Here is a 21,625-nt window from a genome sequence, read left to right on the forward strand (position 1 = left end):
TCTTTCTGTCTTGGTCTGTTGATACGGTCAGGACTTGGCTGAATACTAATTACGCTCAAATCGGCTCCGTGCAGATCCAGAAGCTTCTCATTGCTCTGTGTGTGTTTTATGTACACAGTACCACTTTGGTCCTTCTGACTAATGCTCATCTTTAGGTAAAAGTTAGCTCATTAGTGAGTGTAAAGTACACAGAGCTGTCAGTGTTTCACTCATGCAGGATTTGTTTTACTTTTTTTTTTTAACAACAATTAAAAAATGTTCTATTTTCCACAGATCTGTATGAAGTCACAGAGAGGCCATCATTTGGCCATTTCAGGCACACAGCTATGGCTCTGGGCACAGAAGACCCACCTACTTCCCATTTATAAGGGGCAGCCAATCAGACAAAACCTGCTTGCAATTGCAGATGCTGCATATTGTGTTCACAGCTCCCTGCCTGTGGGGGATGCTGTTCATTTTCTTCTGCATTTTATTAATATTGAAGTTTTCGGTGGCCGACGGCCATTGGTGTTAGACTGGAGATGGGATCTAACAAGACCGACTTGCTTATTCCAATCAGACCTTGTTCTGTGTTATTGTTGTGTGAACAGATGTTTACTGTCTAGAAGAGCTAGATTACTCATTTTGTACAAGTCATAAATATCTTCTTTAAAAAAGCAGTCCTTGTAGTTATAAAGATTTAGCCTTTTTGGTTAATAGCTTCTCCTGTTTAGGTGCTGATGTTACCCCTCAAAAGATCAATAATAATCCAACTGATCCTTCCTTGCAGGAATCACATTTGTGATGCTCCACGTTTCCCCCCAGCCGCGTCGTAATACAGTTGACCCATGGTGCTGAACTGATATTGAGTCGTTTTAAAATTACTGCAGATCATTTCAAACTGTATTTGTAATGTAACACTACTTTCAAGAATAAAAGCATAATAGGTCACTAGGGATGGGTATCGTTTAGGTTTTATCCGATACTGGTGCCAAACCGGTACTTTTGAAACGGTGCCGGTGCTTAAACGGTGCTCAAACCGGTGCTTAAAGAATGGAGAACACAAAACACAAAAACTATCTATACTTGATAAAAAGCTATGTATTGTAAGTGTATATGGTCCAAATGTTGATGATCCCTCATTCTTTCACGGTTTTTTCAGTGCACTCTCTGAACACTTAGATGGCACACTTGTGCTTGGAGGCGACCTCAACCTTGGACTGAATGAAGAAATGGATAGGCTCAATACAGCAGGAACTCAGCGTAATTGGCAGTCCACAAATATAATCAAACAGTATATGAGCGACTTTGGTCTTTGCGATGCATGGCGCTCCCTTCACCCCACCAGTAAGGAATATACTTTTTTTTCACATGTTTATCACTCCTACTCTCGTCTAGATTATTTTTTGGTCAGCAGCTCACTGCTGAGCGACATTTCAGACACTGAGATTCACCCTATAGCTGTCAGCGATCATGCTCCTGTATCTTTAACACTAATGCACAAGAATAATACTATGCCAAGTAAAAACTGGAGATTTAATACATCACTGCTTAAAGATGAAGACTTTATTAAATATTTTAAAAAAGAGTGGACTTCATATTTAGACTTTAATGACACTCCCAGAACATCAGCTTCTGTTTTATGGGAAGCAGGGAAAGCTGTGATGAGAGGTAAAATAATTTCTTTCTCATCACATAAAAAGAAAAAAGAAAACAAAAATATTCAGGAATTAGAAAAAAACATCAAATCACTAGAAGAAGCCTACGCGTCCCACCAAGATCAGGAAACATTGAACAAAATACGCAAAACAAAACTAGAATTAAATGAGATAATTGATAGAAAAACAAAATTCTTAGTACAAAGACTACGCTTACAAAATTATGAACATAGTAATAAATCCGGTCGATTTCTAGCAAACCAGCTAAAAATAAATAAAGAAAAAACAACTATATGTGCTGTTCAAGATTCATCTGGGAACACAATACATGACCCAAAACAAATAAACAACATTTTCAGGGATTTCTATAAAACGTTGTATTCACCACAAATAAACCCATCTAAAAAGGAAATTGATCAATTTTTAGACAACATAACTCTCCCAAAATTATTAGACTCTCAAGCAATGGCACTGGATTCGCCACTGACATCAGGTGAACTCCAGGAAGCCCTGATAAGTATGTCCAATAATAAGGCTCCAGGTCCAGACGGCTTTCCTGCAGAATTCTACAAAGAATTCTGGACGATTCTAGCACCAGTTTTTTACAGAACGTTGTTAGAAATCAAAGAAAAGGGCAGACTTCCATCAAATATGAATTCTGCAAACATTAATCTCCTGCTAAAACCAGGCAAAGACCCTGTATATCCCTCAAGCTATCGTCCAATATCCCTTATTAATGTAGACCTCAAAATAATCTGCAAAGCTCTCTCGAAGAGACTAGAGAAAATAACCCCCCTCTTAATTCATCCTGACCAAACTGGTTTCATAAAAGGTAGGCACTCATCAACAAATACACGTAGATTACTTAATTTGATAGACTACTCATACAGTAAAAACCTTGAAACTACAATATTTTCCTTAGATGCAGAAAAAGCGTTTGACAGAGTTAACTGGAAATTTCTATTTGCAACTTTACACAGATTTGGTTTTGGATCTTCTTTCATCAACTGGTTAAAAATATTATATAATTCCCCAACAGCTTGTGTCAGAACAAATGACCAGACATCCTCCAGCTTATGTCTCCTGAGGGGCACCAGGCAGGGATGCCCACTCTCCCCTTCACTGTTTGCAATTTTTATCGAACCACTAGCAGCAGCAATTAGACAGAATTCAGCAATTAAGGGCATAAAATGCAAGAACGTGGAACATAAAATCAGCCTTTATGCTGATGATGTGTTACTCTTTCTCCAAAATTCACAAACCAATATCTCTGGGGTGATTGAATTGATAAACTCTTTTGCAAGAATATCAGATTACTCAATTAACTGGTCAAAATCTACAGTCCTTCCTATTAATTGCTGCTTCCATAATTCCTCTTCTACTCCACTGCAATCGGGAAATATAAAATATTTAGGTATTAATATTTCTCCCAAGCTTGCAGATCTAACTAAATTAAACCATACCCCACTTTTAAAGAAAGTAGAAGGTGATCTGGCTAGATGGAAATGTCTACCCATATCACTCATGGGAAGGGTTGCTGCTATAAAAATGATGGTATTACCAAAAATAAATTATTTATTCTCAATGATCCCAATTAAACCGCCGCAAGATTGGTTCAGATCTCTAGATTCATATATGTCCAAATTCCTTTGGAAAAATAAGCCCCCACGTATAGGCTTAAAAACACTACAAAAGACCAAGGATAAAGGAGGATTAGAACTACCTAACTTTCAGCACTACTTCTTAGCCAACAGGCTTCAGTTTATCTCAGGATGGCTAAAACATACCCTTTTAGATGAACCTTGGCTAGATGTAGAACAAGCACTTTGCAATAATCTAGAGATTTCAGATCTACCATTTATCAGCTCAAACATCCAACGACATGAATGCTTCAAAAGCATCAACATCAGCTCTTCTCTGACAGCATGGTGGGAGTTTCTGAAGTTGACAGAGTCTTCATTAATCCCATGCAAACGTACACCTATCTGGAACAACCCTGACATATTACAAAACAATAATATGATAAACTTTTCAGATTGGAATGGTAAAGGAATCAAATATGTAGAACATATACTAGAAGGAACAGAATTTATTTCATTTGACAGACTAGTTACACAATATGGGATCAACAAGAAAAGATTTTTAGAATATCAACAAATTAAATCCATAATAAAAAAGAAATTTAAACCGGGTCAAGTTGAACTACAAACACCACCAAGTGTGGTTCAATTTTTTACTCTTAAAACCCCCAAATTACTATCCAAAATATACAGAATGCTTTCTAAAACAGATGAATCAATATCACTTCCTATTGCAAAATGGGAAGCGGATTTATCAGTTAACTTAGACCAAAACTTCTGGTCTCAGATTTGCTTAAAAACCTTTCATCTAATCAGAAATCCCAGTCTTCAATTAATTCAATACAAAATACTACATAGAGTGCACTATACAGGTCATCGGATGTTCAAGATGGGCTTTGCATCTACCAACAACTGCTCACACTGCCAAACCAATTCACCGGACAATTATATCCATGCTCTTTGGTTCTGTCCACCAGTTCAGAAGTTTTGGCGCGAGATATGTGAAGACTTATCAAAGTGTCTGAAATGTAACATTTCAACTTCCCCCTTAGTGTGTTTGTTGGGCAGCTTAGATAATGTCACTTCAGAAAAGAATATAGCCCATATGGTTTTCACTGCCCTATGCATAGCTAAGAAAACAGTCCTCATGAACTGGAAAAATAAAAACAATCTTAATTCTAACCAATATAGAAATTATCTATTAGATTACATTAGTCTTGATACAGCCTCTGCCACCACATCAGATCAATCGCTCTGGGCTCCTCTGATCAGCTCCATCACCTAGTGGGGGTGGGGGGTCATATTTTGGTCTCGCCTTCACTGTTGTGATTGGTGTGGGGGTAGGGTCAGGCTTAGGGCGTCGGGGGGTTCCCCGGGAGCATCTTCCTTGGGGGGCTCAACCCGGGGTAGCGGTCATGGCCAATTAGGGGCTCTGTTGGCTCTTAGGTGACGGTTTCCTCGTGGCTACGTGCAGCGGGGCTAGGGGAGGGTCTGTGCTGACGGACGGGGGTTACTGACCTGGTAGCCTGGCTGCCCCTGGGTGGATCCGGGACGGGCGTGAGGTTCTGGGGGCGCTCCGGCTCTGGCCTGGGGCCCTGGCCGGGCCTCGGGGCCTGGGTCCTGGTTGGTGTGTTGCCGGGGTTGTGGGCCGGTGGGTATATGGGGGCCCACCACTGGTGCAGGGTGCCGCCGGTGCGCCGAGCCACCTGGGGGGCTCTTCAACTGGTGGGGGGGGGTTGTCACATCTTGCAGGAGCTTTCCTCTCTCAGGAACTCTCTCTGCAAGAGGGGGAGATACAGGAGAGGTGGAGGAAGATCTCAGCCTGGGCGTCTATTGTCTTATGTAGTCTGGAAGATGAGTGGATGATGGGGTGGGTGCAGTTTTCTCTGTGGTGGGGTTGGGTGGACTGCCCCGGGCTCTGTGGGGCCGGGCGGCGCCGCTGCACTGGGCCCCGGTTCGGATGGGCCTGGGCCCCCCTTCCCTGGCGGGTCGCGGAGTATGGGGGTGCCTACTGGGGTCAGCGGGGGAGCTGGCCCCAGGGAGGGGTCACTTGCCCCTCCCTTCCTTCCCTCCCCATCTCCAGCTGCCTCCCTCTTCCCGCTCCACCACAACCACCCACACATGCAGGGCCTTGGAGTAGGGGTGTGTCACCAGGGTGCAGAGGAGGTAACCCCCCCCCCCCCCCCCTCTGTCCCCTTCTGGCTGCCTCTGCCTCAATTTTATCCCGCAACTTAGACATTCACATTACTCACACTCTCATTACACATACATATAGGATCTTGGGGGTGGGCACGCTACACGGAATCCCAATTACCATCAGGGTGTACACCTCACCCCTGGCGTCGTTGCCCACCTCTCAATTTTAAATACACGTAGACATTGAGGGCTAGCAGGAGGGACTATGCGCTTACCTGCTGCTCTCTGGCAGGTAGCTCCATGCCCTCCTGGGTTTTAAATGCACCTTAGAACACACATACATCAACACTACAATGAGCGGGTGGAGGGAGGTTAGGAGTCTTCTCTCGCCCTCGTTCTCTGCGGTCGGCTGGAGCAGGGGGGCTAGGAGGAGGAGTTGGCCGTCCGACTGGGGTCCGGAATGTGGGGCCTCCCTGCTGCTGCGGAGTCGGGGCGGTCTGCTTCTCCCCACCGCAGGGAAAAGGGTAACACAACCTGGGTCTGGGTGCAGTTCCCCCCTCCAGGGGCAAGGGTACCTAGACCCGGTTCGTAGAGTACGCTTGGGGAGTGTGATTGTGTGTACAGCATCTCTTTATGTCTGTCTCCACGTTGGTTGAGTGTGGAGTAAGTGCATATGAGAGCATGAGGGTGGGAATGGATGTTTGTATCTGTGTGTGCCTGTATGTCTGTGTCTATATGTCAGGTTGGGTATCAGACGCCACCTCTCTGAGGACAGCTCAGGCCCTCCAAGGTTTGGAGGCCTATCTCCCCCCACCACTTCCCCTGCCGGGGGCGGACTCCCTCAGACATCGGTGCGTTGGTGGTTCTTTGTGTCTGGGGGTGGGCGTCCGGGTACACACCGGCTCACTCCTTGGCGGCTGCTTATCGGGGCCTGGAGCCTGGGGCTCGCTTGGGCCACTTTGGAGGTGGGGTGCCCCCGGCCTCTCGGCCTGGGGCTCGGTCACTCAGGCACAGCTGGCTGCCGGCGGAGCTCACGGGCACGTCACTGCAACCCCCCCTGACTTCTGCTCCGTGGCTGCTGGGTGACCCCTCATCTGGGACTCTCCTCAGCTCTTTCTGGGACAGTGGCACGGCTGCCCCTCTGTTGGTCTTCCTTGGTCTCTTGTGTTCTGAGGGCCTCTGGATGTCTGGAGTTTTGATCTCCTCCATACCTGCTTCATGCCCTGGAGGACGGGGCAGTGGCCCCCCACACCCTCTAGCAGATCATTACATGAGGGAACCTTTTAAGAAAACAAGCGCGTCCATGCTCACAGGTGTACACACAGGTGATCACACACACAAACTACACCCTTTTTGGCTCCTACCTCAATGCACACTGTGCTGTCGATCTTACGTGCTGCACAATAATGTTTAATATTTAGTATTTACTGTCATATTCCCATATATCATTGTGATGTGGTTTATTGTATTACTCTCGTTTTCTTCTGCTTGTTTTCTTTTTTCTTTCTCAACAGGTGATCCAGGTGATCGATATATGTATTTTTTTTTTCTTTTTTTTTTTTTTTCTGCTTATTCTGTTGGTTTTTGTTTTTTGCCCTTCTCCCCCGTCCCTCTTCTCAACTGTTTTTCTTTCCCTCTTTCTTTCTCCTTTTTCTTTCCCCCAGTCAAGTCTGTCCCGTATTCAGCAAGTGAAAATAAAATAAAGAATAAAAGGTGAATCAAATGGACCATTACGGCAAAGCTGGGATGGTCAATTTGGTAAAGAAAATCCGTTGGGCATCTTTCTTCGCCTTTAGACAATAATTCTGATGGCAAAAGAGCCAAACGGGACAGGCAAAAAAAAAAAAAAAACCTCTCATGTTTAACTGTTTTCCACTTTTTCTTTGGCCATTTTAGCCTTTTTGGCCAGGGTGAAGGGAGCATCTGCCATCAAACAAGAAGACAGCCGCATGTAGCTATGATGATGTTTGCTAGTTCACCTTACATGCATTAATGTAATAACATGGTTAGCCTACTCAAAGTAAATTACACACAAACAACATTAAGCTACTCACGCAGAGAAGAACGGCTGCTGTTGTCATCATCATCCGTCATCATTTCTGCTACACTGGCAGGGCTAGGGGCCAGGACTCTACTCTTCGGGTTTTTGGGAGATGTTGCAAACTCCGGGTCCGATAACAGGCACCACGCCGCAGTAGATGTGCACGGTGTGAGGTCTCGCAGCAAGCCATCAAATACAGCGCATTTCTCGGCTTTTAAAAAAACGCCAGGTGTTTCATCAGATTTGAGGTGTTACCTTCTTTGACAGTATCACAGTATCAGCCAAAAGCACTTGTTGCAGGCTGCTGAGTTTGCATATTTTGCTGTGAAGTACAGCCAGACTTTTGACCGCTTCGCCTTGGGCATTTTTAATCTGTAGCTCTGCTCTAAAAGAACGTACGTACCTGGACCCGCCTACTATCCTCGGAAACGTAAAACGATTGGCTAGAATCTAAAGTATATCACAGCTCAGGAAACAAAAAAGCACCGAAATAAAGCACCGAAATGTGCGCTGCTTTTCAGTCTGGTTACTACCGTTTATGTCAGAACCATACCAGTACCCATCCCTATAGGTCACTGTCAGACAGACTTGGCAGATTCTCAGAAAACTGTGTTTGTCTTCAGTTCGACCTCGCATGATTCTGACTAGTTCCTATTGCTTTGTCTGTATACAAAATACACAAACACACACTCTCACACACACCTGCTGTACCTGCTTGGTTACAAAAATGGCTGGTTTCTGTTCAGAAGGTTTTGAGCTTTTATAAAAATGACTGGATGTTCTAAATTCAGCGTTTCAAATGAAACAGGGCTAATTCTGTGATTTCCACCATCTACACTTTGAATTTACTTAATTCCAGAGACTCACATCATTGTTTATTACTTTTATTTTAAGCTTATATTTTTCACACTGCTCTTTATTGTGATGATGTTTCCTTTGGAAAAAAAAAATCTAACTGGACACACTGAAAGCTCAAAGCCCCCCTGGGAGTCTGAGATGCATCTCAGTTAACAAGAGAAGAAAGGGAGAACTGCTCTGCATCCAAATGTTCCTACAGGAAGAGGGTGGGCTGGTGGAATGACTTGAACCTGGAGTGTATGTGGAAGCACTGAGTGTTTGCGTGTTTGGATTGAATATGAAACGTGAGCGTGTTAAAGATTCCACACAGCCTTTTGGTGCTAGTTTTGTTTTTTCTTTCTGGTGCTGCTTTTTCTCTTTCTTCTCTCAGACCTGGCGCTTCAGTCCATCTCCGAGTATTTACCTCCCTTTCTTAGCAAATAACAAGTGTCTGCCAGAAATGGCTTTACAGGACATGAAGCCACCAGAGAGCTACAGAAGCCAGATAAACTGCAGATATTTTGCCAGATAATTTGGTTACTATGGCAACCAGGAGAATCTCCCTGTTTTCACTATGAACTGCTCTGAGCAGCTCTTTGCACAGGTTACCTTAAAAACCTTGTATTTTGATAGGTCAGAGACTTTTACTGGAACAATGATCATGTGAGCTGAATGTCTAACAGTTGCTGTGTGTGTGTGTGTGTGTGTGTATGTGTTGCCCTCTACAGGTCCTACGTTGCCCAGACAGGGCCCCCAGGTTCAGAATGGTCCCACACCAGAGGAGATGGACCTGCAGAGGAGGTAAGGACTACTTTTCATGCTTAAAGTCTGTCATAATGCAGGGTCCAACACTAAGTAATGCATTACATATCATGTATTAAAATAAGTAATACATGATATTAATCGCTACCTGGCAAGTACTTCTTCACACTACTTGTTACATAACTTTTGTGTTACACTGTACCATGGCATGGAATATAATGGCACATAATTACCAGTAATGATATAAACCAGCGGTCCCCAACCCCGGACCGTGAGTCGTTTGGTACCAGGCCACGAGAGGTTCACCCAAGCCTCAACTTGGGTGTTAAATTTATGGTTTTTAGGGTTTTTATCATGATTTTTTTTTAATTAACTCTTTAATTAACTCCATTAACTCCCTTTTCCTGGGTCTTTTCCCTTGTGTTATGAGTAAATCTTTTTTGTTTTTTTGGTACTGGTACTGATTTTATTTTCTTGTATTTATCCGTGACACCTCAAGCCCAGTTCGTGAACATATTGCCTGACATAAACCGGTAAGTGGCGCAAAAAAGGTCTGGGACTGCTGATATAAACCTAAAGCTTATATTCCCACATGCTGACACAAGCCCCTGATCTAATGAGGATGCACACATGATCTTTGTCAACAAAGTTGTAAACCAGGTCCTATTCCTGCTGTAGGAACAGGACAGGTAGAAATGGATGCTACAACACTAACCACTGCTTTTGTTACCTGTTGAAGATCAGGCTTTGACTGCTTTGCTGCTTCTAGCTTTGTTTTAGCATGTTAGCATGCTGTCTGTGCAGATGCTTGTAAAGAGAATTAATGTTGTATTAGCAGAAGAAGACAGTTGTTTCTGGTCTGACCACACTTTACTGCACCAAACATAATTTCCCTTTCTCGACTCATCGCTTTACTGCGTTCCTCCTCCCTGCTCTCTAAATCCAGTAATCAGATTAGTTACTGCTACGTCTTCATTGTTGTTGGCTTTCGGCTGCTCCCTACAGAGGGAGCCACAGCAGATAATCTCACTGTATCACCTTCACTACATCCATCCTGTGGTCTTCCTGTTTTCCTCCTGATTGGCAGCTCCATCTACGCCATCCTTTTGCCTATATTATCCAGACTCCCTCTTCCTGCACATGTCCAAACTATCTCACCTAGCCTCTCTAACAGTAGCTCCAAGTTTCTGAACCCGATCTGTCCCTCTGACATGCTCATTGTGTCCATCTTGTTCACACTCAGTGAAAATCCTAACATTTACACTTTGCCACTTTTAGTTTTCCTTCTTTCTCTTTGGTGAGGTCTCACTACCATCTGTCACAGATCACCTCTGACACCAATGTCCACTCTGCCTGCACTCTCTTCTTCTCCTCATACTGATCAAGCCGTTATGTCGTTACTTTGTTACAGAAGTTATCAATCATACAGATTATTCAATATTGAAGGACATACCATGCATTTTTATGGACACAGTGGTGATTATTTCGTAAGTTAAGTTTGTAAGGCCCTGGTTAATGCCTAGAACAATGATAAAGCAAGGTGGGAATTAGAACAGACCTTCTTGTGATTGAGTCACTTCTGTTTGAGCGTGCAATGTGATGGCAAATCAAGAAAATAAAATAAGATTATTCATCAGTGGGTGAGGTCCATATTTTAGATAGTCTGTGGGAACAGTTTAAAGCCGTGGGCCAGATTTAAGTATAAACAAATGGTAAAATAGTAGCTATGCTCAGAGATTGGGCTGTATTATTGTTTTAAAATGAGTAACGGCAGAGAATAACAAACAATTGTCATCTTTATGTGCTTAGTGACACCAGCAAAGCTCAGCTGTAACATAAAGCCTCTGAATGCTGTGGATATACAGTCTTATGCGCGCATACACTCAAACAAAACCTTGTTTTTCTTCTCCATACAAGGCCACTTGTTCTTGAGGTAATATAGAAACCATGGAACAGCTACACACACAGTTACATGGATACACACAGGGCTGCATTAATGGAGCACAGCTGTTGGCTAAGATTCAGAACCTGTTCAGCGCTCTCACAGGCAGAGCAATTCTTGATACGCCTTGGCTGTCTTAATAGTTTTGTGTTAATGCACCACATGAGTCAACCAACAACACCTTATTACAACAACGTGGAGTTAACAATGAAGTGAGAAATAAATAGGGGCATCAAAGTGAAATGTGTAACACTTGAAACATGATCAATCCAGGTGTTCAAGCACATTGCATGATGATACTCCAAATAACCAAACTCCAATCCTGCTGAACACGTCATTCAGTAAAGTATTGTGTACTGTGAGACAGGGAAGGCATTGAGGTCGATTATCTTGTTAATAATTTCACCTCCTCACTACGTACGACTCTGGATACTGTAGCTCCAGTGAAAACTAAGGTCTCTAATCAGAAGTACCTGACCCCGTGGTATAATTCTCAAACACGTACCCTAAAGCAGATGACTCGTAATCTGGAGAGGAAATGGCGTGTCACAAATTTAGAGGATCATCATTTAGCCTGGAGAAATAGTTTGTTGCTTTATAAGAAAGCCCTCCGCAAAGCCAGAACAGCTTACTACTCATCACTGATTGAAGAAAATAAGAACAACCCCAGGTTTCTCTTCAGCACTGTAGCCAGGCTGACAAAAAGTCAGAGCTCTGTTGAGCCAACCATCCCTTTAACGTTAACTAGTGATGACTTCATGAACTTCTTCACAAATAAAATTTTTATCATTAGAGAAAAAATTACCAATAATCATCCCACAGATGTAATATTATCTACAGCTACTCTTAGTACCATTGATGTTAAGTTAGACTCTTTTTTTCCAATCGATCTTTCTGAGTTAACTTCAATAATTACTTCCTCCAAACCATCAACGTGTCTTTTAGACCCCATTCCTACAAAACTGCTCAAAGAAGTCCTGCCATTGATTAATTCTTCGATCTTATATATGATCAACCTATCTCTAATAATCGGCTATGTACCACAGGCCTTCAAGGTGGCTGCAGTTAAACCTTTACTCAAAAAGCCATCTCTAGACCCAGCAGTCTTAGCTAATTATAGGCCAATCTCCAACCTTCCTTTCATATCAAAAATCCTTGAAAGAGTAGTTGTCAAACAGCTAACAGATCATCTGCAGAGGAATGGTTTATTTGAAGAGTTTCAGTCAGGTTTCAGAGTTCATCACAGCACAGAAACAGCTTTATTGAAGGTTACAAATGATCTTCTTATGGCCTCTGACAGTGGACTCATCTCTGTGCTTGTCCTTCTTGACCTTAGTGCAGCATTCGATACTGTTGACCATAATATTCTATTAGAGCGATTAGAACATGCTGTAGGTATTACAGGTATTGCACTGCAGTGGTTTGTATCATATCTATCTAATAGACTCCAATTTGTGCATGTAAATGGAGAGTCCTCTTCACACACTGAGGTTAATTATGGAGTTCCACAGGGTTCGGTGCTAGGACCAATTCTGTTTACATTATACATGCTTCCCCTAGGCAGCATCATTAGAAGACATAGCATACATTTTCACTGCTATGCAGATGACACCCAGCTCTATCTGTCCATGAAGCCAGATAACACACACCAATTAGTTAAACTGCAGGAATGTCTTAAAGACATAAAGACTTGGATGGCCACTAACTTTCTGCTTCTTAACTCAGATAAAACTGAGGTCATTGTACTCGGCGCTGAAAAGCTTAGAAATATGGTATCTAACCAGATTCTTACTCTGGATGGCATTACCTTGGCCTCCAGTAACACTGTGAGGAACCTTGGAGTCATTTTTGACCAGGATATGTCCTTCAACGCACATATTAAACAAATATGTAAGACTGCGTTCTTCCATTTGCGCAACATCTCTAAAATTAGAAATATCCTGTCTCAGAGTGACGCTGAAAAACTAGTTCATGCATTTATTACTTCCAGGCTAGACTACTGCAATTCATTATTATCAGGATGTCCAAAAAACTCACTGAAAAGCCTTCAGTTAATCCAAAATGCTGCAGCAAGAGTACTGACAGGGACTAGAAGGAGAGAGCATATTTCTCCTGTTTTGGCTTCCCTTCATTGGCTTCCTGTTAAATCCAGAATTGAATTCAAAATCCTGCTCCTCACATACAAGGTCTTAAATAATCAGGCCCCATCTTATCTTAATGACCTTGTAGTACCATATCACCCTATTAGAGCACTTCGCTCTCGCTCTGCAGGCCTACTTGTTGTTCCTAGAGTATTTAAAAGTAGAATGGGAGGGAGAGCCTTCAGTTTTCAGGCCCCTCTTCTGTGGAACCAGCTTCCAGTTTGGATTCGGGAGACAGACACTATCTCTACTTTTAAGATTAGGCTTAAAACCTTCCTTTTTGCTAAAGCATATAGTTAGGGCTGGACCAGGTGACCCTGAATCCTCCCTTAGTTATGCTGCAATAGATGTAGGCTGCCGGGGGATTCCCATGATGCATTGAGTTTTTCCTTTCCAGTCACCTTTCTCACTCACTATGTATTAACAGACCTCTCTGTATTGAATCGTATCTGTTATTAATCTCTGTCTCATTTCCACAGCATGTCTTTATCCTGTCTTCCTTCTCTCACCCCAACCGGTCGCAGCAGATGGCCGCCCCTCCCTGAGCCTGGTTCTGCCGGAGGTTTCTTCCTGTTAAAAGGGAGTTTTTCCTTCCCACTGTCGCCAAAGTGCTTGCTCATAGGGGGTCATATGATTGTTGGGCTTTTCTCTGTATCTATGAAGCGCCTTGAGGCGACATTTGTTGTGATTTGGCGCTATATAAATAAAATTGAATTGAATTGAATTGAATTGAGTAAATGTGGGTTTTGGCTGAACTGGGGTTTTTGTTTTCGGGTTTTGCTTTGTTTTTGTTTGTTTTGGTTTTTTTTGGGGGGGGGGGGGGGGGGGATTTTGTAATTTGACTAGAACTGTGTTGCATTTGTGCTTCTGACATAGACTATTTAGACTGTTTACATGCACCTTTTTAACCGGCTGCCACAGCAAGTCCAGTAATGCTTAAGACAGATTTTTCCAACATACTGCAAAATCATCTTTGCATTCCTGCAAAATTCAAAGGGCACTTAGACTTGCAGACACATGCAAAATGCAATAATATATATGGTGTTTTTGACATGGCCACCCACCAAACTTTTTCCCATAGTAGAAGGAAGCATATTAGATAATTTTTTTTAACTGGTTATATTAGCTGTGGTTCCATTTACTTGTTTTAGTTTATCTCATTATTAGAAATAAATGGAAAAGTGCAGTGATTTCTGTAAAAGTGGGCCTCAGTACTTCTAATTGTGTTGGAGGGAAACTTGAATCTGGCAGCTGGCGTCCCCTCCATTTCTTCTTGATTTTTTTCCCACTTCCCTATTGCTTTTTGTCTTTTACCGTTTTGTCTCTGCCTGCTGTCATCGATCTCTTCCTTCTTACCTTCCCTTCCCTGCTCTTGTTCCCAGTTCCAGTCACGTTCCACACTTAGCAGCAGATGACAGACAGGCAGCAAGTGAAGACGTGACGGAGGTCATCTTATGATACAGAGGCTACTGTCAAGCCCGTGGAAGAGTGTGCAAAGGATGTGTGGATCAAAGAGAACATAGGTTGAGAAAAGTTAGGGGGTCGGTGACGGGAGAAGAGGCGATGTGAGGAGAGTAGTGTAAAGATTAAATGCACATAAGTACTAACCTTTCTGCTTTATTAAAAGAAACACAAACTCACTGCAAGCTTTGGACTCTTGGGTTTACAAATATTACTTTTTGAACAACAGATGGCTCTTACATCCCCTCATTACACCACTGTCTGTGATCCAGCTGGTTTTGTTGACTGTTTATTGGAACATCTGTGAAACAGTCATCATGGGATTTTAATTTGTAGGATCAGTTTGTAGTGTTTGCTGATCTGACCAAACTGTCCAACACATGAATTCAGTCTTGGCTCTGTGTACCTCCACTGTACATCTTGCCTACGTCAGCTAATCACTCAAAAGGTTTGTGGTTTTCATCTGACTGTAGACACACCCGTAGTTAATCCATGGCAATCTAAAAGCCATTTTTGAGACTTTTAATTCTAAATTTTCTAAACTTCAGCAGGTAGCTTGTGTTGCTGTGGGATCAACTATGGCTCATATTCATAGCAAAGGCTTTACATCAGGAAGACTGATGTGGTTTCAGACAGTATTTTAGCAATGCTAGAGAGCTAAGGCCATCTAAAATTAGGTAAAGTTAACGACGTGTGCTGTCATGGTGGTGTAGTGGTTGGCACTGTCACCTGACATTAATGCCAGAGGATGTTTGACTGATAAACTGTAGTTATCAAGTTGCAGCGCACTGATGACTCTTGCAGCACTTGCGACCACTAGGGCTGCCACAAACGGCTATTTCGATAGTCGACTAGTCACAAATTATTTTTGCGATTAGTCAACTAATCAGATCATGCATCCATTGGACGTAAAACGTACAGCTTATTGCATCAGCGTGCGTCTGCGCTTATATAACTATCATTAGCCTACAGCTTGAAGTGTTTAAGGTATGTGCTAACTAAAAATAAAGACGAGATGATAGTTTATTAAACTTTTAATGAATTTTGCAGATTGTCTCAGTGGAGTTTAATAAACTCAGCTGTCTGCTCCTTGCTATCTAAAATATAACAGGACACTGGAGTAAATTCTCTACCATCTCACACTTCTGTTTAATCAGTTTTCTGTTTGATGTTTATTCAGCTGTGTGAAAACTGTAACTTTAATCTCAGCCAAACAAATTTACTCAGGAACAAATAAAACACTGAAAAAAGCCAAACAACAACAGTTTTAAGTTATCGAAGTTATCTCGCAGGCTCTAGTGAGCCTTGAACCCTGTCTAGATGTCTAAAGGAGCACTTTTACAAATATGTGATGTCTTGATAAACTGGGCAGATATTTGAAGTTTACACAGCTACATTCTCCCCTGAAAATATGTTAAAAGTTTATTTTGTGACCCAGAAAGAATAATAAGATTAAAATTAAAACTAAGTAGCTGCCACTATTGTTGGAAACTGGAATTGGCTGAGCCGTGCTATGAATTCTGGGATAGGTTGGGCCACAAAGGATATGCCCGACCCATCTTTTTTAAATATGGGGATTGCAGAAGTCTTCGAATTTGGAAAGCCTTCGTTGCGTCACTGTAACGTAATCGGCCCTCAAATGCGGCCTCCGAAGGATGCGGCCCCTGAATTTGGACACAGCTATGATACCGGAGTTGCTTCTTCTTCTTCAGGGTTTAACGGCAGCTGGCATCCTTGTACATGGCGTGCTGCCATCTTCTGTTTCAATCCATTATTACACTCTTAAATCCTACTACTTATTCCTGCGTCTTTCAGGATCTTACAAGGCTTTAAACGACGCGTCGAATATTAAACTTGTCATTGACGTAATCGTGACTAGTCAACTAATTGTGGCAGACCTAGCGACCAGGCTCTAACTTTATAACTTTGATCTGTGGTCAGGAGTTGCTGTGTTTCATAAACTTTTCCACTTTGTAATAAAACCACTTACACTTGATTGCAGAAGGGAGGGATTTTTGAGGGAACAAATTTCACAAACAGCCTTGTTGCCTCAGTGGTATCCTATTTCAATAACAGGCTCAAACTCATTGAGCTCTATACTGTGCATTTGGAAAGTATTCACAACTTTTCACTTCTTCCACGTTAGGAAACCGCCTCTGCTGCTTCCCTTGACTACTGGCTGTAACCTTGATAAGGTGGCCAAGTTCACATCTCAAACACTGCTCAACATTTGTAATCCTAGCAGGAAGTTTACTGACATTTTGATGTAGATTAATCACAGAGGTTCTGTCTCTTATTCTACTGGTAGACTAACTTGATAGGCCAGCATCTTACAGCATTATTAAGGAAACTCTTCTGGGTCTAGTTCGGGGTCAGGTTATGACAAAGAAGAGCTAGCATAGCATCAGACTATGGCTAAAGTAGCTGAAGAGATTGCTAGAGTGTTTCACCACCTTCAATCTTTCATCTTTCACTCCCTGTTTGTAATTTATCTTATTTTTAATCTTTATTGGGAAGCACTTAAACAAAAAAGTCACTCATAAGTTTCACTGACGTTTATTTTATGTTGTCTTATAAGTTGTCTTTGACACCTTTGTCTCATCCAGCCTGTTTCATGTCTGTTATGAATAATTGCAGACACTATCATCAAAGGAGCTAATATTTAATTTCAGTTTGCTCTCTGCTGTTCATCAGGAATCATTCAGCCTTGTGCTGTGTGAATGATAGAGATTGGGAGTGAATAAAGAAATTGAGAGTGTGGATATACTGAGATTGTCTTTCCCCCTCTCCAAATTCCTCTCTGCCTCGTTTTGAGATCCACCTTGTTTCTCAGTTAACCACATGTTCATTCAGACTCATTCCACACTCATCAGTGTGGCTTTTTCTTGCTCACTTGTGGGTCTCTGCTCTGTGTGAGAAGCAAACACTGAGATCCTTCTACTGTGGAAAGGCCAGAATATCCAAACATCTCTGTGATGGGATTTTCCACTGAGTCACATGATAGGAGGGGAAAATGATGCACGTTTCCCTGTTTGTTGTCGTCCCCCCCCCCCCCCCCCCCCCCCCCCCCCCTTAGTATTCCTCCTTCTCATGAATACATAGATGAATGAAAGCAAGCAGACAATGCCACTTCAGGAGTGAGTGATTTGTTGCATGTATTCATTCTGCAGCTAAGGGAAAAAGTGAAGCTGAACCACCTGTTCAGAAATGGGTACTACCCTCAGATTAAAAGGACACGAGCTGGAAATAATAGGCTGTGTTATAAATAGCCGTGTGCTGTGTGGGAGCGAGCGAGTTGTCGGGGGAGAGAGCAAAAGAGGAAATGTGTTGCATCGCCTTGAATGAAAGCGAGGATGGAGGTATGGGAGAGGATAAAGATGCATGTGTGTTTCTGCTCAGGTTCTGTTAGCTGTTAGCGAAGGAACTCGAAGGTAAGAGCACAGCAGCTGCTGGTGGAAACGAGCGCTCTCACAAACTAGTGCTGATATCCATAGATATTCTCAAATGACAGTGCTGGATATTAATCCACACTCTTTGCATGCAAGTACACACTCAAAACTCTAAGACCGATTGCTTTGATAGCAGGGTTGGGCTCTTTTGTCAGTGGGTCACATGACACATGGAGTGTGTGTATGTGTATATTGCACATTTGGACTAGATTCTTCATAGAGTAGGTCCATATGGTCCATCTGGGCTCCTGTCCATTCAGACAACACTTCCTTGTCCTGTGAGCCAATCAAGCAAGCCGCTGACTCCAGCTGGCCAGCAGATTTTGCCAGACTTGAGTGTCCCAGGAGTTTCAGTGCAGTTGTCACTTGTGGCAAAATGGCAAAGGCAGATTGTGACATCATTTTCAGCTCGATGTTTAAACACCCGAATGTCTTAAAGCCACAGATTGAAATATTCATACAATATTTCAGTATGAAGGACTGTACAGATAAATATTTCCAGGGTCAGTGAGTGCTACAGCCAGTGAATAAAATCACTCGTCATTCAGGATGAAGTAAAACAAAAATAAATCGGCTGAAACGGGCGGTGTTCTTCTGCTCGGACAGATTGTGCTGACGTTACACAGAGGTTAAGGTTAAGGTTCTCTTTATAGATAACCGTGTTATATATAATACATATAATACAGTGTTAAATGAACACTGACATTTTTCTGTTAATTCGCTCACAGTTTAGCTTTATTTAGTTATTCTGTATCTGATTAAAGCTGACAGAATGTAGTCACTCAGTTACTGTCCGTTAGAGCTTGCTGGAAATACAGAAACGGTGTGTAATGATTGTGTGATGGGTTGGTGTGGAAGAGCCTCCACGCTGCGACTGCTATAGGGACTCCTGTCCTGATGGAGCTGAACATGATGGTGACTCAAACTTTTTCTTTCACTTTAGACTGATTTGTTTTTGACTTATACTACTTTTCCACCATATACACTTCTATTTTTATTTAGTTTTAGTTCATTAGGAGTAGTCTTTATAATTTTTTTTAATACTTCTTGCCTAACTAAAAATATTAACTCCTATTGAGAACATTTGCAGTTCTTTGATCCTTACAGCCTGACTGCAGATCCTGTTCTATAGCTGTTTGCATTGTGCTTGTGCAGCTCTCTCCCTCTGTTTCGTGCCTCTCACTTTTGACTGTAAGCCTTTTGATGTTTTCAATATCATCCCAAATCCTTCCCGACTTCCTGAGTATCTCAAAGTTTTTGCAAAGACGAAAGGAACGTGTGTGCATATGCATATGCGTGCATGCCGAGATTCAGGCCGCGCCACTGCCCACACTTGCATAGCAACGGTTTCCCAGCAACGCTTGTCACGAGGCGAGTGAGACGCCAGTTAAACGGTACACGAGGCTTTTCACAGCTTTGAATCCTGTGACGTTTCCCTGCGAGGCATAGAGGGATGCGGAGGGAAGGGGAGCTCGTTTTTTGATTCACCTACTGGAGACAGGAAATAAGACAGGACTGTATACGAAGGGGAATTTAATGTGGTAGTTGTTACATCAGTTTCCTGGAAGTGACGACATACTCTGCTTTATTAAATGCTGTCAGTTCCAGAATGGAATTCCATAAAAGATTTCTGGAAAAGAGAAAAGATACTGAACTCTGCCTCCTAGACAGAAAACTGTAAAAACTTTGGAAAGATTTTTTTGAACCACGCAAAGTATGCAAACTGCTATTCCCCAACGGTCACTTGAAGCTTGCTCCAAAATCACATCAGTCCTGATAGACTCCATGTTTAAAAATGCCCGACTTCAGTCATGACCATAACTTGTTTAGTCTGGTAAATAAAAGAGTTAAAGTTATTTGGGGTGTAAATCACCCATTTAAATTTCATTGAAACTGTGTGTGACTGTTTTGACTGGCAGGTAATGCCTGTTATCCACAGCCAATCAGAGGCACTGAACTGAACCTGTCACTGTGTTTGTGCTGTTTGGATGGTTTTAATGGAATTCCATCCATCCATCTATTCGCTTCTGTTTATGAGGGAATTTCACACATTAGAATATGAGCTGAATGGATAGATGTGCTTTTTGATACATTTTGTGAAACTATTTATTTGAATATAGTTGAGTGGAGCAATTAAAGATTTTATGGAATGACAACTAAACCGGAAACAGAAGTTATTAGTTTCTAAAGTAAAATTTTACATTTGCAAATGTTAATTGAAAATTGACCCAGATTCACAGGCTGCTTTATATTATGGATTTATTTCCATTAACACACACTGACTGTGTATCAACATTAAAAGGAATTTCACTAGCCTCATTTCTCTGTCCATAAAAGCGTTTGTGACAAAGCTATTTCCTCATCTGTTGTTATTAATGAAAGAGTGTGAGTGTGCTTGAAGTTCCGGCTGTGGGAGAAGCTGCTCTCACTGAACAGGAATGTGCTTATTATTATCATATGACATCAGCTGAAAGGCTACACTGTGTCATAACCTCAAAGGTGTCCCCCTGACAGACTACAGGCGCTCTGCTCCCTCCCGTACACAGATACAAGAGAACACACATTTAACCACATTCACACTCTTCACGACCACGTCTCTCCAGATGGGATATTTTAAGTTGATGTGCTCACTGTGTAGGAATGTCATGATCTCCCTCTTAGAAGAATGCTGTGTGCGTGTGTTACGTTCATAAATTTTAGCATTTGTGTACACGTTTGTCCAGCTGCTGGCACACTACTACTTATCGCACTTAGACAAAAGGATGGCCCTGCACTGAAACCTGTATGTTCAGGCTGGAAACCTGAAACGTCAAAGTCATGATTCCCATGTCCTTTTCTGGGCAAAAAGTTGCACCAGTCAAGAGCGTGAATATCCTCTGAGCCTAAAGACATTCATCAACACCAGCAGAGGCATTTAACTACAACAAAACAAACTCCAACCCTGACAGCAGAGCTGAGATTGCCTCTTTGCTCTAATTAGAACTGATTCAGCAAGTACACCTCCGTCACCAGAGGGAGAGCACACAAGACAAATTACACTATCTCTAGGAGTTCATGTTTCTTTGTCAGAATGTACCCCTACAACAAAAGTCCCTGTGGGAACACAGTTCTGTAGCATAGATGCTACTAGTCTGCTTTTATTTTCTGTCATATATACAGCACTGTGCAAAGGTCTTGAGACACCCTTCACACCCTTCAATGGGAACGTTTTGTTAAAAATGTGTAAAAATACAACTGTAAGCACAGCAGCCCCACCCACCTGCAGTTCAAACCTTCTGTTTGTAGGGTCAGTTAATCAGAATTTCAGTGAGGGATCTGAAATTCAACCAGCTAAATCGGGATTTGTCTAGACTGTGATTTATGCCAAGCTATTCTCTACTATCCCAGAATAAAAATGTAGAGCTCGAAATGAGTTTAAGAAGTTTTAAAAGAGGCTGAAAGGTAAAAAGTTGGCTATGAATATTCTCACTTCTAATTTGGAACTTGTCACTTGATAAAGATAACCTTTATTATGCTGCACATTGTCCCGACAGTTGGCGTACTCTCCAGTGAATCACCTAGTCTCTTTAGCTTACAGTCTTGGGAGAGGCTAGCAGTGTGGAAACCTGCTGCACTGGATCACCTCCAGTATTGGGAAAA

The 21,625-nt window shown here is 42.3% G+C and overlaps 1 protein-coding gene and 1 long non-coding RNA gene across 3 annotated transcripts in view; both read left to right on the top strand.

The window, feature by feature from the left end:
* enah (ENAH actin regulator) overlaps window positions 1–21,625 on the top strand; it is a 104,146-nt gene that overhangs the window by 56,029 nt on the left and 26,492 nt on the right. For both annotated transcript variants that reach the window (XM_085134320.1, XM_085134321.1), the window contains exon 4: window positions 8,960–9,032. In XM_085134320.1, the coding sequence (XP_084990446.1) occupies window positions 8,960–9,032 (73 nt within the window). The remainder of the gene's footprint in view (window positions 1–8,959; window positions 9,033–21,625) is intronic.
* Window positions 9,039–20,588, top strand: LOC146502754 (uncharacterized). Its single transcript, XR_014869640.1, has 2 exons — window positions 9,039–11,315; window positions 13,811–20,588. It is a non-coding gene; the product is annotated as an uncharacterized LOC146502754 (long non-coding RNA).

The sequence above is a fragment of the Neolamprologus multifasciatus genome, chromosome 15 (genome assembly GCF_963576455.1).
Source record: "Neolamprologus multifasciatus chromosome 15, fNeoMul1.2, whole genome shotgun sequence".
NCBI lineage: Eukaryota > Metazoa > Chordata > Actinopteri > Cichliformes > Cichlidae > Neolamprologus > Neolamprologus multifasciatus.